The 17,500-nt window shown below is 41.8% G+C and overlaps 2 protein-coding genes and 1 long non-coding RNA gene across 3 annotated transcripts in view; 1 reads left to right on the plus strand and 2 right to left on the minus strand.

Annotated features, from left to right (window-relative positions):
- Positions 1-17,500, plus strand: part of LOC134068481 (teneurin-1-like) — a 263,996-nt gene that overhangs the window by 207,103 nt on the left and 39,393 nt on the right. The window contains exon 24 of the mRNA XM_062524127.1: positions 16,604-16,758. Within this exon, the coding sequence (XP_062380111.1) occupies positions 16,604-16,758 (155 nt within the window). The remainder of the gene's footprint in view (positions 1-16,603; positions 16,759-17,500) is intronic.
- LOC134069402 (uncharacterized) lies at positions 214-5,282 on the minus strand. Its single transcript, XM_062525366.1, has 7 exons — positions 5,189-5,282; positions 2,888-4,898; positions 2,673-2,783; positions 2,493-2,573; positions 2,165-2,236; positions 1,899-1,991; positions 214-1,726 (listed from the first exon to the last, which is right to left on the minus strand). Exons 2-7 carry the CDS (start codon positions 4,674-4,676, stop codon positions 1,500-1,502), a joined length of 2,373 nt encoding a protein of 790 aa, XP_062381350.1. The 5' UTR covers positions 4,677-4,898; positions 5,189-5,282; the 3' UTR covers positions 214-1,499.
- Positions 6,979-12,046, minus strand: LOC134068934 (uncharacterized). The gene is made up of 3 exons (XR_009936739.1): positions 11,767-12,046; positions 10,720-10,848; positions 6,979-7,074 (listed from the first exon to the last, which is right to left on the minus strand). It is a non-coding gene; the product is annotated as an uncharacterized LOC134068934 (long non-coding RNA).

The following is a 17,500-nucleotide window of genomic DNA, read 5'->3' on the forward strand; positions in this document are numbered from 1 at the left end:
CACCATCATCCCTCACTTCTTCTCCTCCTCTCTACATCACCATCATCACTCACTTCCTCTCCTCCTCTCTCTACATCACCATCATCCTTCACTTCTTCTCCTCCTCTCTCTACATCACCATCATCCCTCACTTCTTCTCCTCTCTCTACATCACCATCATCCCACACTTCTTCTCCTACTCTCTCTACATCACCATCATCACTCACTTCTCCTCTCTCTCTACATCACCATAATCCTTCACTTCTTCTCCTCCTCTCTCTACACCATCATCACTCACTTCTCCTCCTCTCTACATCACCATCATCAATCACTTCCTCTCTTCCTCTCTCTACATCACCATCATCCTTCACTTCTTCTCCTCTCTCTCTACATCACCATCATCCTTCACTTCTCCTCTCTCTACATCACCATCATCCCTCACTTCTTCTCCTCCTCTCTACATCACCATCATCACTCACTTCCTCTCCTCCTCTCTCTACATCACCATCATCCTTCACTTCTTCTCCTCCTCTCTCTACATCACCATCATCCCTCACTTCTCCTCCTCTCTCTACATCACCATCATCCCTCACTTCTTCTCCTCTCTCTACATCACCATCATCCCTCACTTCTTCTCCTCCTCTCTCTACATCACCATCATCACTCTTCTCAAGGCACATTGGTAAGGTACTAGAGCTAAACTGAACTACTCTCCGGTGCCATTATTTGTAGGAAAAAAAAGACAAATACATATGTAAAAAAAGATCATTAGAAATGTGACAACACATCTAAACGGAAACCATTTTTTTTTTTTTTCAAAATCCAACTATGTTACTGGAACTGAAAAGTAAAAATACAGATTCGAGCCAGCATTTTTACTTTAACTTTCTTCTACCACAATCCCTCTGGGTATGCCATTATCGGTTTTCGATAATATAAAACAATCCTGCAATGCATGCATGCATCTATATCAATATCAACAAAAAAAGAAATTAAACTAGCTCTTCCATTATTCTAAATAATGTCAAGGCACATCAGTAAGCTACTAGAGCTGAGCTGAACTACTTTCTAGTGCCATTATATGTGAAAAAAAATGATATTTATATATAAGATGATAATTAGAAATGTGTTACAACACCTCTTAACAGAAACAAAGTCTTTCGAAATCCAACTATGTGACTGGAACTGGAATACTGACCCGAGCCAGCATTTTCACTTTAATTTTCTTTTTCCACATTCCCTCTGGTATGCAGTTATACATGCATCCATATTGAGAAACATAAAACATTATTGAGAATAATGGAAAAGCTAGTTTAATTTGGGAAGGTCAAGGCACATCGGTAAGGTAGAGCTAAACTGAACTACTATCTGGTGCCATTATGTGTGGGAAAGAAATTATGTATAAAAAAAAAAAAAAAAAAAAACAGAATGTGACAACACTTCTAAACAGAAACCAAGTCTGTTAAAAAACAGATGTGACTAAAACTGAAAAGTTATAATACTGATCCGAGCCGGCTTTTTCACTTTCTTTTACCACATTCCCTCTGGTATGCCGTTATTCGGTTTTTGATGTAAAACTTCACCGCTTCCCAGGTTCTGTGCTTAAGAACTGAAGGAGCTGACCTGATGCAGTCTTCACATTGCAATTTCCCTGGTACCCTGCCAGATGTGATGCAATCCATCAGTTTGTTCTCAACTGCCTTCACCTCTTCTTCTGTCCACTTTCTTTTGGGGGGTTTTGACACACCTAAAATCACAACACTTCATGATTTTTGGCACAGCATACATAAAACATAAACATTAGAAAAATAAAAGCATACAAAACATGTAGCAAAAACAGCCTATTGATACTGCACATACATTGCACACCGTTAGACCTTGATAAAATTAAACAACAATAAAGTAAAATGCTACATTACCTGTAGAGGTTGAAGATATTGAAGTGGATAAGCATCTGTCCTTAACTGCCTTCACCTCTTCTGTCCACTCCCTTTTTGAGGATTTTGACCCACCTAAAATCACAACATTTAGCCCCAAAACTTATATAGCATATGCTAAAACTTAAATAGTATATGCTATACAAGCAATGTATGCTAGAGCAAACATCTGGTCAAAATCCAACTTAAGTTCTTGCAGTTCATAACTGTACCTACGCAAGTAAGTTCTCAGTTCAACAGTTCTTTACCTGATTTTGAAGGCATCTTTCCTCCTTTCTTCCTTCTTCCCTTTGTAGACCTCCCGCTAATGGGAAGTTCCTCTGGAATTAAATCAAAAGAAACACTTCATGAGTTTTGCCATACCATACACAAAACATAAATATTAAAAAGCATACAACACATGTAGCAACAACAGCCTATTGATACTGCACATAGGTTGCACACAGTTAGACTTTGTTAAATTGAAACAAGAAAATTAAAATGTAATGTTTAATGTCAACTAGACAGAGGAACAATATGAGGGAGATTTGATGCAATGATGAAGCAGGAAAGATCATCCTAAAGCCATTGCATTACCTGTAGACGTTGATGTTGAAGGGGATAGTCGTCGCTTCTTTGGCTGTGGCATTGCAGACTCGCTGTCAACCAAACATTCGTCTGAAAGACACACATACACAAAGGCATACTTGTAAGTCTGCAGGGACAAGACAGTTTGAATTAGGCCTAGAATTTTCATCAGACCACAGATGTTCTTACCTGTAGATGTTGAAGGACGCTGGGGTCGCCTGGTGTTCTTTGGCTGTAGCATCTCGCTGTCACTCTCTTCATCTTCACTTTCAGACATGTTACTGACTAAATTCAGCTTCTCTGCAATGTGGAGAGAAATGCATTCAAGTTTTAGTTGTATACTGAAGTAGCTGTGTACTAGATGTGATTGGATATAAGAACAGCTGCAATGTCTTGTGCCTTACCATAAGGCTCAATGTTGATCTCTTCAATGTTTTTACCCTTGAATTCCGCAACTCTTCCCTGTTCAAGGGCTAACAGCACCTTGCTGATTTTGGCTAGCTGCAGCGTCCCCTCAGGCAACCTGTAAAACTGTCTGTGCACACGAATGTCATGTCCCATGAAGTCCGCCAACTGGTCCATCTCAGTGTCCTTCAGATTAAGCACTTTAGAGACTGTAGCCACATGTTTCCGCAGCTTTGTGCAAGAAAGAGCCTTTGGATATTTGGCCCCACACTCCCGGGCAACTTTCCTGATACAAGATGTGCCGTGGTAGTAGGATTTCTCGGTCATGGGTGTCGAAAAAAAAAAAGGATTTTCATCCAGTACACCACATGTTTGGCGAGACTTTGCAAGTAGATCCATTGAATCCAGCATGCCTGGAGTCAGGAGTATTGGGACCTTTCGGTCTCGTTTACCTCTGATTTCAATGCGTTGGAAATGCTGACAGAGCTTCTTCTCAACTTCAGATAAGGCATCAGCAACGTCAGAATGCAAGACTGAAGTGTTTCTGAGAAGGAATGTGTTCAATTTCATTTTTGAGACTTCTCCAGGTCTTCGGCGATTAAATAGGATTACCTCACACAAAGTCGCTTGGGCTAGCTGTGACCAATTCTTCTGGTTTTTCTCCGCTTTGATTTTTTCCTGATACTGTTTAGTTTTCTTGTTGAGGTGCATATGCATTTTTTTGACATCTTCTGTGAAAGGAAGAAGTTCTGGAGAGTTCCACTTTGCTTCTCTCAGGGTTTTCAAGGCTGATGCTGACACACACTCATTCCATTTAGTGGTGTACATGTCTTTGAAGCGCTTCACATTCTGTATGCTGCTTTCCTCTCCTGCCATCATTGCCTCACATTCAGCAATATCCGCCATTCTCTTGAGGGTGTGGCCCAGTTTCAAAGCCAAAGAGGGGACTGTGAAGACCTCTTCTTCATCTTTGAATCCTGCTGTGTCTTTAACAGCCTGAATGGCATTGTAGAAGTTTGAAGGTATGAAAAAGTCTTTGATTGCATTTAGCGTTCCCCTTTTCTTGGCACACACCAACAGCCTTCCAGCCTCACGCATTTTAGTTCTTATGTATTCGTGCTTAGTTTTGTCATTGCCCATTTTGTTACACAAATGTTCTCCAAATCTGATGATACATACATCACTTTTAACTGCCTGTGTTACTTTGTCTTGCTTCATGTCACTTATGAGCTTCCATAACTTCTTACTTACCCCTTCAGGGACAGGCTGTGCATATGCGCAGAGTGCTTGAACTCTAGATCTGCCTGGTTTTGTGAGCTGGCACTTCTTCGCCAAATTACACCTTGCCATATGCCTCCAAAGAGCCTTTCGTCTGAACAGCCCTTGGCAGTGTAAACAGTGCACATAGTCATTCACGTCTACCTGCTTGGCAGTTGCTTGTTGACGTGGCACCAATACACCTTTGCCTGCTTTCAGAACGTTTACGTTGTGTGCACGATTCCCTTTGTTACGCAAAAGATCTAGATGAACCCTTCTTTCTTTAGACCCCTTCGTAAAAGAAAGTGCTTTTGCAACCTCCACCTCATCCTTATGTATTTGGGCCAAGTGCCTTGCCATCTTGCTGAATGGTTTGCAGCAGTAAAAGCAATACTGCTTTTTGTTGTACACTCTTTGGCCATATGCAGTCTTCTTCAATTTCATTACCGAAATATCACTGTTGACATCCTCGACTGGCTGAGTTGATGTCTCCTTATCTTCAGGAGAGGAAGACTGTTGGGCTGCATTCATGGAAGATGAATTATCATCACTGCTGTCTAAGGTCACATTGGGAGATGAGAGACTGGTCTGTGACAGACGTCTCCTTTTTCCACATGGAAGGCTCTCTTCAGATTCTTCTGAACAGCTCTCTGAATCCGGCACAAAGTCATCATCGCTGTTTTCAATGCTGCTAACTATATCCGAGAAGCTGTCATCTGAAGCTGAACCGATGTGTAATGATTTTTTAGTAAGCTGTAAATAGAAAACTGGCATCAGTCTAAAACCATAATAAAAGTTGATATATGTAGGGTTCAATTTAAGTCCTAAGCATCCAAATAAAACAAGCCTACAGAAAATGTACTATGAAACACGTGTGGCATCACCTGTTAAAGACCTAGAGTCATAATGTTGTGTACTTCATATGCCATGTCTATGCTGTTTAAATGCGTATAACCATGTAACAAGATACAAATAACAATACAGTTATGAAATCACCAAAGAGCGGGAGAGAGATGACGAGGGAGAGAGAGACTGACACTTACAAATACACTCTCAGTCCTCTCTAGCTTTGGAACTTCTTGGGCTTCTGATGCTGCAGAAGAACTGGGCAATTCAAAAATGACTGTATCCGCGTCACTGTCCTGGAAAGAGACCACCAATATCAAGTACTTTTTTCATCCAGCCTGTTCCAATTGTGACTACATACCCTGTTAAAATAACTCAATGTACCATCATCATTCTTAACTTGCAAGGAAATTCAATTTGAACTAGAGAATGTAATTCCAGGGAAATTACGAGTGCATGAAAATGCAAAAATGTAAAGATACAGTAGATAATGTAGATATAGTTACTAAGGTGTAGCTAGGGTAAACATGGTGGTTGCATAGTTTAAAGAAAGCTGATAGTGTGAAGGTAGACAGTTTAAAGCTTAAACATTACAGTTCTAACTGAACTTATGATTTCTAGCAGTTATGTTAAAAATGCTAACAATGCTAACCAGGCTGATTAGCTAACTTAGCTAACCATTTCTAACAGTTATGCTAAAAATGCTAACTATGCTAACAATGCTAACCATGCTAACTAGCTAACTTGCTAGTGAGGACTTTTATTTTGAAACATTTGTTGATGGGGTATCTATGGTGGCCACTATCAGGAATAAAGAAGTTACTGTAGTAAAATCATGTTGGTTGCTATGGAAACGGTCATAAACGCTTAATTTTAATGGTTGCTATGTTGGTTGCTAGGTACATGGAGGTTTCATGTAGTTGACTGGAGGCATAGTTGATGATAACTGACAGTTGGAATGGTTGAACAGTTAAATAGTTGAGTAGTTTCAATGGTTAAATGATTTAATAGTGTATTATTGCAGTGAGGACTTTTATTTTGAAACAGTTGTGGACAGAGGAAACAGTTTAACAGGATATGTGTAGTCTTCAAAGAGATTGTATGCTTAAAGCCTGAGAGAGAGAGAGAGCTGCTGCAGGTGGGGCTGGCCACCTGGCATAAGATTCTAATTGCCCTATTATGATGTCATAATCCAATGTTAAGTCTATGGGAGAAAAAATGGTTTAAAAAATTAATATAAATTCAACGATTAAGTTTTCAAAGTTGAAAAATACAAAGCTGAAGTCACCTAAGTAAGACCTACGCAGCGCAGTTTGAACGAAGTTTCTACGTTAAACGGTTGAAGCTGAATTGGACGCACAAAAACGTTAGAAGAAAAATAAAAATAATAAGAATAAATCGGATAACAGTAGAGTGCATTTTCATGCACTCTAATAATTGCAGGAAAATATAGAGAACGTCAGGATGTTGCATTGGCCTGAACATTTCTGAGTTCACCTACTGTAGCAACAAGACTATTTTTCAACCAGCCGTCAGTGCAGTCAGAGTGATGGTGTGTAGAATAGTGAGTAGTGAATGGCTAATTGCTGACCGTCTTGTTACGTCATTAGAGCCTCAAAAATAAACTTCAGTTATGGACATAGTGGACATAGTTTTAGTGACTTGTCCTTCTACACAGAATATTTGCCTTCAGAGAAATTATGCTATAGATGACATCATGGTATGTAATTCTTACCAATGAATTCTGTGTAGACAATGACTGTTTGGCTAAGAGCTTGGAAACATCTGACATTGTGGAACTGTCTAGTTTTTCCTCTGAATCCTCCTGTTCACATTGAGATATACTCTGTTTTCATACATCGTTTTTTCAACGGAGTTTATACATCATAATAATTATAATTATAATAATAATAACAATAATAATAATAATAATAATACATTTGTAAAAACCCACCAAGACTTCTGTACACATCATCTGCAAGGCAAAGGTGTCTTCATTATAGGGAGGTGGGGGTTCATCATCTGGGTCCTGATTATGTGTCATGGTGTCAGACCTTGGTGATTGCTTCTGACTTTCCTTAATCTGAAATAAGTTTATAACAGAACTGTAGTTATGCAAATCCTCCCCACCCCCCCTCTAAGTGCATGCAATACATAGGTCTGCTTTACATGTGCAATGCATGAAATATTAGATTTTATATGGTTATTTATCTGGTCTGCTTTTGTTTAGTTAATACATCAGATTTTGTGAGTGTTTTCTTACGTCATTAGAGCCTCAAAAATAAACTTCAGTTATGGACTTGACATAGTTTTAGTGACTTGTCCTTCTACACAGAATATTTGCCTTCAGAGAAATTATGCAATAGATGACATCATGGTATGTATTCTTACCAATGTATTCTGTGTAGACAATGACTGTTTGGCTAAGAGCTTGGAAATAGTGTTGTTTTTGGCGGCCTGTTTTGGTTTTAGTCTAGTCTTTGTGTCAAGCTATCATTTTAGTTATCAGTTTTAGTCACGTTCATACTTTTAGTCTAGTCAAGTTTTAGTCGACTAAAAGTATGAGTATTTTAGTCTTATTTTCGTCTAGTTTTAGTTGATGAAAACTAATGACATTTAGTCTTGTTTTAGTCAATGAAAATTGGATTTTAGTATCTTTTTATTAATGCAATTCTATTTAAAGGGGTTGTTCTTCCATAGACTGGGTAAGACTGTTTTTAGTGGCATGCTGGCAAATACCGTTGACTTGCGCTAACCTAGTACCAGCAAACTCTGAAACTGGAAGGACTGGATGAAATGTGCAGATAAAGGTCTCCACTGATAAATATCACACTGGCTAACCTGGAAATGAGGTCCTATGTCCATTCTGAATAGGAAATTATACATTCTGGTTAATTTTCATGGATTAATAAAATCCAAATATTACAGGCTAAATTATAGCACTAAACATTGACTGTGGAATCAGGTATGTCACACAGAGTTTGGTCTCCTCCTCCTGTCACCATGAGAGGAAACTAGACTATTTGGAATATTCTGTAGACCTGCTGTTCCTTTTCTGAGAACAATTTAACGGACCGATCAAGTTTTCCTTAGGCTATTGAATGCTTTAAATGTGGATGCTATTTCACCATTAACTAGGTAGCCTAAGCGTGGTTAGTCTGGTTACACACAGTTGTCATCCTAATGCTGTGTTTTGTTAGCCTAGAAATCTAGACGCCCCTAGCGGCAGGAAATGTAATTTGGCTGGCGGGGCAGTCTAGGCACGATCCATAGAGCTTTGGAGCTGAGAGCTGGAAAATCAAGCGATCCAATCACAGTGTGTATAAAGTCGGTGGGCGGGCTTAACATAATGGTGACTGACATGCAACCAGAAGTTGCGACGGTAACGCATCCTGCTATTTGAAAACAGGCAGATGATTCGTTTAGCGTTATCCTATTGCGTGGAGAGGGAAGGTTACGCAGCCTGCTATTTGAAAACAAGAAGATGATTCGTTTAGCGTTATCCTATTGCGGAGATGGAATTTGAAAGACAACTGTTTATCCCACCCCTCCGATTGAGCCCTGACTACGGTGAGTTCCCAGACCCTACATCTTGATGTGGGTCTGGCTCGTCAGGATAGTGTTTTGTAGCCTATGACAAGCATTTCACGTTCATCACTCAGTTGTGGTACAGGCCTACTGTATGCCTTGAGTGATCGCTGCACCTTTAAATGTGTGGTACTTTAAATCACGTTTTAACTCGATGCTGATTTTGTTGATGAACAGCGCCGTCTTTGATTCAGTTTTCCTACCGTTTAAATAAACGACACGCGCACTTGTGTGGTTGGTAAGGAATTGTTTTCAATAGTTTTCTTGCAATTCCCACACAACATTAGATAGCCTACTAACCCAAGGTTGCATTAAAAATGTGTCTTATGATTAGAACTTCGTTGCTGATCGTTTATTATCGATTTATTATTGTAGGCTAGTACAGATAGCAGCGCCAGCATCAGCTGGACAGAAGCTTACACACTAATCAAATCTGCAGTTGCCCGTTAACATGTTCATCTGAATTAGATCTACATGCGGAGGTGACATAAGTAGCCTAGTGTAAAGTTTAACTGAGAGAGTTGCTTTTTTAACGGACTGAACGTAGCCTATATTTTCTTAGCTGCTATTAGAACAATAGGCTATAGGCCTACATCTACCGCTCCTTTGCTACATGATCAAATATGATCAGATGAGTGACAGAAGCACCGGATATGACCAACAGGCCCACGCGAGAAACGCTGTTCCTCTGGGATGATAATCAGACTGTGCAACCTGATGCGCCCAAGAAGTGAGACGCAGGAAACAGAAACACCGCAAAATAATAACGCGACTAAACGACACAAAATAATGTTATGACATTTCTGTCCTTTTGGTCTTCAAAAATTAAGAGCCATTTTAGCATGCTTTTTATTTTGTAAAACACATTGGCCCTCATTTATCAAACGAGCGTACGACCAAAAACAGGCGTAAAACAGGCGTACGCTTGTTTCCACGCAAAGTATGGCATTTATCAATGTGAACGTGATGGGTGGCTACGCTGAAATCTAGTCTAGTCTCAACTCATGTACGCAAGTTTTTCAGGCGGCATAGCATCGCGTAGCAGTAAATCGGCGGTGCATTAGAAAGTTGAATAATGGACTATCTCGGACATAACACCTTTCCTGTACATGTGCAGCCTATTTGCTGTACTGTAGCATATTATATTGACACATTTCATGTCTTAGAATAGGCGATGATTACTTTCTCTTTGGCAAACGCAACATTCATGAATTAGGCCTAGGCATATATATTTTAAATTATTTTCAAAGGGCAAATTTCAGTGTCGTACGGTTTTGTAATTAATGTATTTATAGTATGATGCGTTCTCTCTGCGAAAATAAAGTCTGTTGCGCTTAAATCGCTCTAGTTTCCCGCCTTCCTTGATAACAGCTTCTAGCTGTCAAAATTAACAAGGTTCAGCTGGACGTCACTGTGGCTCGAGATCACTAATGATCTCTTTTGGACGTATAATGCACCTTCATGTCGTAAATTCTAGGGGCGAGGCCATTAAAACGAGCATAAAATAGGGCCGTGATATTTAAATCACGCTTGTTTCCAGCCGCCACATTTATCAACACACGTTTATTCTTACGCTGGAATTGGAGTGATACGAAAGTTTGATGAATCACAAGTGAGCCCCGTCGTAAGATGATTTCTGCGCTCAGATATACGCTGGTTTCTACGCTCTGTTGATAAATGAGGGCCATTTAGTCTAGTTTAGTCGATTGTGAATGTTTTATTTGGATTAAATGTGCATGTCGAGGGACGGGTGTCCTTTGAGCGCGCACGGGAGAGCGAGGGAGAGGGAGAGCAAGAGAAAGCGTGCAAAGGAGAGGGGGGTTACTTCTACCCTGTTTGGTAAAGTTGCATGCATAGTCTACAATGAAAACTTGTGAAAGAAAGTAGCCGATCAGCATCAGGTGCACCAGTGCGACGTATACTTTTTTAAGGCCACTCTTAAACATTTGGCCGTTCGCGCTAAAATATCAAGGTGAAAGTGATCACAGCTTGCTTAGTATAGACCCAGCTCCCAGCCCAACTTTGAGAATAGATTAACGCCGATATTTTTTTCATCGCCCGATAAGAGTTGCATGTTAACGCAGCACGTTAACGCCGATAACGGCCAACCACTAATAATAATACATTTGTAAAAACTCACCGAGACTTCTGTACACATCATCTGCAAGGCAAAGGTGTCTTCATTATAGGGAGGTGGGGGTTCATCATCTGGGTCCTGATGATGTGTCATGGTGTCAGACCTTGGTGATTGCTTCGGACTTTCCTTTGTCTGAAATAAGTTTATAACAGAACTTTAGTTATGCAAATCCTTTCCCCCCCTTTAAAGCAACTCTTCATCGTTTTTTCATATTAAACTATGTTATTCGCTTAATTAAGACGAGTTGATACATACCTCTCACGTTTCAATGCGTGCACTCACTGGCTCTGGCGCGCGGTGCAACTTTGATAGCACTTAGCTAGCCCAATGCATTCATTAGGATCCAAACAGAGATGAAGTTAGAAGTGACCAAACACCTCCATGTTTTCCCTATTAAAATACAGTTACACGAGTAGTGACACGACCAAGTATGGTGAGACAAAATAAAACATGGTGCATTTCTAAGCAGATAAAACGGATAACTATTGTGTGGCGGAATAATACTGGGAGCACTTAGACTCCCAGCAGTAATATCCTCACTCCAAAGTGAAACTGAAAGTTAAAAAGTGAGGATATTACTGCGCCACACAATATAGTTATCCCTCTTTACCTGCTTAGAAATGCATCATGTTTTATTTTGTCTCACCATACTTGGTCGTGTGACTACTCGTGTAACTGTATTTTAATAGGAAAACATGGAGGTGTATGGTCGCTTCTAACTTCATCTCTGTTTGGATCCTAATGAATGCATTGGGCTAGCTAAGTGCTATCAAAGTTGTGCCGTGCGCCAGAGCTAGTGAGTGCACGCATTGAAACGTGAGAGGTATGCATCAACCCACGGTATTAGTTAAGGGAATAACATAGTTCAATATGAAAAAATGGTGAAGTATTGCTTTAAGTGCATGAAATACATAGGTCTTTTAACAAATGTGTAATGCATGAAATGTTAGATTTTACATGGATATTTATCTTGTCTGCTTTTAATTCAATCAGATTGTGAGTATTTTCTTGAAATGAAAGCATGACATTGATACGGCTAAAATGCATTACCTTCGGTGAATGTTTCCTCGTGCACTCATCATGATGTCGTCTGAGTTTTTCCATGCGACGTTTAAACCTTTCTTTGGCCACCTTTTTTGGACTATGGAAAATGTAAAGACAAATTAACGATTGTAAGCAACACATGAATACAACACGACAGTCATCGTCTTTTAACAATGCGCGATGCTGTAGCCAGAGGACCGAACCCAATTGAAAGCGTCGACAGAACGTGGGTTATCTCGTGCCTGCCAGCAAGATTGGTAGCACGCTTGAGCGCTTTCGTGACCTCTCCTCGTTTGCTCCCAGTGCAGTAAGGCCGCTGTGTTGCACATAGCCTACCCGACAGTGGCACATAACGTGAAATCACGATTACACAACATTCTGGCATATGAATCACGGATGGGAAGAGTAATGAAATAAACTATCAGACTCATTGACATGTATGTCCACAAAGCAGCTTATTTGACGTATTATGCTAATTACATTTCCACGAGGGCTAACAACGAGAACATGTGCATGTGCATGTGCTTGTGCGTAAAGTTAACTTCCCATGCGTTTTAACGCGACGTGTTAGCGTTTTCATTCAAAGCATGTGTGCCGTTATCTCAATACATTCAAAATAAGTTGTTCATAGTAAACGATTAACAATTCAAGTAGGCTATGTGTGAAAACGAAGAACTCATGGAGTATTGTTGCTAATCCTGCCTAATTACAACAGAAACCAAAAGGCTTGCTAGTTGACAATCACCTACAACTACCCTTCTTTGTCAACGAACATGCATAATCTTCATAATTGACATATTATCTCATGACAGTACAATTAAAATAGCCAGTATTTATAATATATAATGACATATACATAACATGATGCCAATCTTACCTCATTTCGTCCACGATGAAACGATACCACTTTCTGGAGATGTCACACGTGTCCTGGCTTCATCGAAATGGCTGAATGAATGCACTGTTCTCCAATTAACCTGGTTCGGTCCAATCCAAAGATTTTCAAAACTAAAATGGCGGCCGCCGCTGTGTGACGTTAATCTCATATAATGTATACCTACCCGTTAAAAAATCTCCACTATGATGACTTCACCAATATATTCAATAATAATAATAATAATAATAATAATAATAATTTCAGTGAGAAACATGGTGTATAGTGTAATTGTAATCTTGCCTCCAAACTAATTTCAAAATTGAAGGGGATCAAATTAATTGAGTAAAAATACACAATTGTGATATGATCTTGTCAGAGCTAAGCAGTGTTGTGCACGTTCACACTCTTCAGTAACTAGTTCAAAGTTCAGTTCACACACGTGCAAAGTGAACTGTTCACGTTCATAGTTCACTATTTTTAATTTTGAACTAGTTCAAATTCAGTTCATATGAATGAAAATCTGTTTCTGACGGAATATAGGCTACAGCCACCTGTTGTTCTCATCTAATTGAGAATGTCCGTAAATTGGGCTTTATTTCACTGGGCAGATACATTTCTTTTAGGTCTATGGCAGATAGCCTACCGACGCCTAATAAATGCGGCCGCGCATTTATTAATAATTAATAATAAATGCGTCAGCTGTGCATGCCTGACAGCAGAAGAGTGTAGTTTTTACACCGGGAGTATGGAGGAGGCTGCCTGCTGCATTACCTGCAGCGATGGAACTGTTCAGTGACATACTGTAGGGCTCTTTGAACACATTATGCATCCCTCTATCATCACTGACAAGTGCAGAATCTTTCCGCGATTGCATTCACATAGTAGCAGTTCTGTGTACAATGCATCATGCGTAACGTGATCATGGGTAATGTAGTAGTGCAAAGCTGTAGTTTAGGAGTGGCGCCCGTGGGCAGTGAGTGTGACAACGACATAGCCTACTGTTTCTAGTGTCACTCGACTTCTCAGGACAGAATAATCAACAGTGACGTTCGTCGTTCATTTCCCATAATCTGAGCGAATTCACGTTCAAATTCATTATTTACAAATGTGTTGCGTTTAGGAGTGGCGCCCGTGGGCAGTGAGTGTGACAACGACATAGCCTACTGTTTCTAGTGTCACTCGACTTCTCAGGACAAAATAATCAACAGTGACGTTCGTCGTTCATTTCCCATAATCTGAGCGAATTCACGTTCAAATTCATTATTTACAAATGTGTTGCGTTCAGTTCAGCGTTCACAGAAACTTCTTTTGAATGTTCATGCACAACACTGGAGCTAAGTCTATCGAGTGGCATCAGGTCTACAACATAGCAAAGTGCAAGCGGCGAACAAGAGCTTTACATGTTACTAGATGAACTGCGGGGTGGGGACCTGATATGTCAGGTACATACACAGTTCTTGAAACTTCTAATGGATTCATCAGGCCCTTTGACAGCTTGTTGGAGGTGGGGGAGGGGTGGGTGTGGTGGGGACCTGATATGTCAGGTGCACACACACTACATAAAACTTCCAGACTTCCAGCACATTCATCAGGCCTTCGATGATCTCTTGCAGGTGGGGGAGGGGTGGGGAGGTGGGGGAGGGGTGGGTGTGGTGGGGACCTGATATGTCAGGTGCACACACTGTTCTAGAAACTTCTTCTGGGTTCATCAAACCTTTTAATAATCTTTTGGAGGCGGGTCAGGGGTGGGTGGGCGTGGATGGGGGTTGGCTGAGTGTGGTGGGGTCCTGTTATGTCAGGTACACACACAGTTCACACACTCTTATTCTAGCATTGACCACTAGGGGCGCACTCTGAAAAATAAGTTCACACACAGATACACACACACACACTTTAAATCCGGCCAAACCTACCCCGTGAAGACTTTTAGGGATTTGGCGGGATACATTGCCTAGCATGTTAAAATGGCGTTCTCTATCATTTGCAATGCTTGTGCCTCTGGGGACCTGGACTCAGGTCCTCACCGCACGTGAGGTCCCCACGGGTTTGGTGTGCAATCAGGTGCAAGTCCACACCAGGCCACAAAAACAAGTACACACACACACACACACACACACATACTAGCACACACACTAGCACACACACACACACACACACACACACACACACACAAACTAGCACACACACACACACACACGCGCGCGCGCGCGCACACACACACGTGCACACACAGACACACACTTTCCCTCACACACACACTCTGAGCCGTCGCTCTGAGCCGTCATCCTTGCCTGGGCTTGGGCTCGGTACTCGTAGCATCACACAACAGCAGATACTGTAGGCCTGCTGCCTTGTGCGCCCTTAGTCTGTGAGGAGGATGAGCAGGAGAGGTTTTACCTCATTTAAGAGTAGGGTTTACGGATTGTTTGCTTGTTTGTTTGTTTGATTATTAACTGGCACACTTATTTACTTACTGTAATTATGAAAAGTGTGTGTGTGTGCGTGCGTGTGTGTGTCTGTATTTGTGTTCATGTTTATTTATGTCACTATGTGATTTATTTGTTTAGTCTAACTGGTCGCATTTTTTCCCCCATGACTTTGTGGCAGAATCAACATGGCAAACGCATGTTGTCGGCAAGTGATCATGTGGAAATAAAGAACCTGATGTGGTCTGTGAAAGACTGCTTGGACCCCTGAGGGGTGGGGGTGGTGGTGGGGTCGAGGGTGGTGCTGGCCCTGGAGTTTGCTCTGGTGCTGTGCAGGGGGTGGGGGTGAGGGTGGTGGTGGGGTCGAGGGTGTTGCTGGCCCTGGCGTTGCCGTGGTTGTTGGGATGGAAATGAGGCAGTGAAGGTTGTCTTTAGCCCATCTGCCGTGATTCATATCGTGCCCTAACCTTTACACGGGCGGCCACATGGGCACTCACTCTCACTCTCACTCTCACTCTCCTGCACTCGCTCTCTCTCTCTCTCTCCTCCTGCACTCGCTCTCTCTCTCTCTCTCTCTCTCTCTCTCTCTCTCTCTCTCTCTCTCTCTCTCTCTCTCTCTCTCTCTCTCTCTCTCTCTCTCTCTCTCTATCTCTCTATCTCTCCTCCTGCCTCTCATTTCCTTTTCTTTGGAAGTGTCTCCTCTGGCTTTCTCTCTCTCTATCGCTCTCGCATTCTCTCTATCTCTCACCTTCACCTCCGATCGCCCGCTTCCTATCCCTCACTCCCAGCCTCCCTTCTCTCTTCCCTCTCTCTTTCTCTCTCGTTCTCTCTTCCCTGTAGATTCTCTCCTTACACCCTCTCATGTTCACTCTGCCTTTCTCTGCTATTCTTCACCCCCCCCACACACACACACACCACCTTTCTCTCTCTCCATCACTCTCCCTCCATCACTCTCCCCAGCCCACTATCATTCTCTCTTCCCTCTCTCTCTGTTCTCTCTCTCTGTTCTCTCTCTTTCGCTCTCTCTCCGCGATTGCGGAGTTTTTCTGCTGCTGCCGCAGTGGGCTAACTGCTAACTGTGATTTTTTTTATTATTATTTTTTTCTTTTTCTATATTCAATCCTAAGCACTCTGTTTGTCAAAAAGCACTTCTGCCCCCTGAATCTAATCTCACAAATGACTTCTCTTCTCTCCCCCTCTCTCACCCCTCTTGCTATTTTTCTTTTTTTGGGGCGCATTGTCATAATCCCTTTAGTACGCCCGCCGCCTGGAGAATATAATTGCATTTCTATAGCACTATGATAAATTTGTCCAAAGTGACATTTGTCGAGCTGAATGTCTGCGCGTACCGTGGGAATTGGGGAGTGGAAAAGCCAAGGGTACAGCACTGAACTCAGCATCTCTCTCTTTCCCCCTTTCTTTTTCTTTTCCCCTGTTCTCTCTCTCTCTCTCTCTCTCTCTCTCTCTCTCTCTCTCTCTCTCTCTCTCTCTCCCCCTCTCTCTCTCTCTCTCTCTATCTCTTTTCCCCCTGGTTGGGCAGGCATTGCGGTGGACAAGCGGGGGTTTGTGTACTTTGTGGACGGGACCAGCATTAAGAAGATCAATGAGAGGGGTGTGCTGACCACCATCATCGGCTCCAATGGCCTCATGCCCGCTCAGCCCCTCAGCTGCGACGCACGCATGGACATCGCACAGGTAAGATGTGTGTGTGTGTGTGAGAGAGAGAGAGTGTGTGTGTGTGTGTGCACAATACACCTGGCCACAAAACTCTACATCTGTGTGTGTGTGTGTGCGTGTGTGTGTGTGTGTGTGTGTGTGTGTGTGTGTGTGTGTGTGTGTGTGTGTGTGTGTGTGTGTGTGTTTGTGTGTGTGTGTGTGTGTGTGTGTGTGTGTGTCTGTGTGTCTGTGTGTCTGTGTGTCTGTGTGTGTTTGTGTGTGTATGTGTGAGTGTGTGAGTGTGTGTGTGTGTGTGTGTGTGCGCACCATACACCTGGCCACAAAACTATACATCTGTGTGTGTGTGTGTGTGTGTGTGTGTGTGTGTGTGTGCATACACATCCCAGTATAGCTGTTCTGCATGCACAGATATGAAGGTTCCACACACACATTATGCACCGTCACACACACTACATGCATATACAAGCACAGCTGTTTTGCACATGCCAATGCCAATCAATGCGCATATTGACATCTCACCGGCAAAGTGCTGCAAATGACCTCACAGCCAGGCAGTGTTGGGAAGGATACTTTCAAAACGTATTCCGTTACAGAATACAAAATACATGCCCAAAAAAGTAATTTGTAACGTATTCCGTTACGTTACTCAATCTGAGTAACGTATTCTGAATACTTGGATTACTTCCGCATTGAATTGCATTTTATAAGTGTAGGAATGCGCCCATCAAATCCAGTTTAGGCCTATTGTGGTGTGTTCTTC

This window comes from Sardina pilchardus, chromosome 21 (assembly GCF_963854185.1).
Source record: "Sardina pilchardus chromosome 21, fSarPil1.1, whole genome shotgun sequence".
Taxonomy (NCBI): Eukaryota; Metazoa; Chordata; class Actinopteri; order Clupeiformes; family Clupeidae; genus Sardina; species Sardina pilchardus.

What these genes read in the sequence shown, in the direction of transcription:
- LOC134069402 (XM_062525366.1), bottom strand. Translation starts at nt 4,676, where the DNA reads ATGAATGCAGCCCAACAGTCTTCCTCTCCTGAAGATAAGGAGACATCA. An exon ending in GATCAACATTGAGCCTTATG is followed by an intron (nt 2,784 to 2,887) that starts GTAAGGCACAAG and finishes TCCACATTGCAG; the next exon opens with AGAAGCTGAATTTAGTCAGT. An exon ending in TTCAACATCAACGTCTACAG is followed by an intron (nt 2,237 to 2,492) that starts GTAATGCAATGG and finishes ATTTAATTCCAG; the next exon opens with AGGAACTTCCCATTAGCGGG.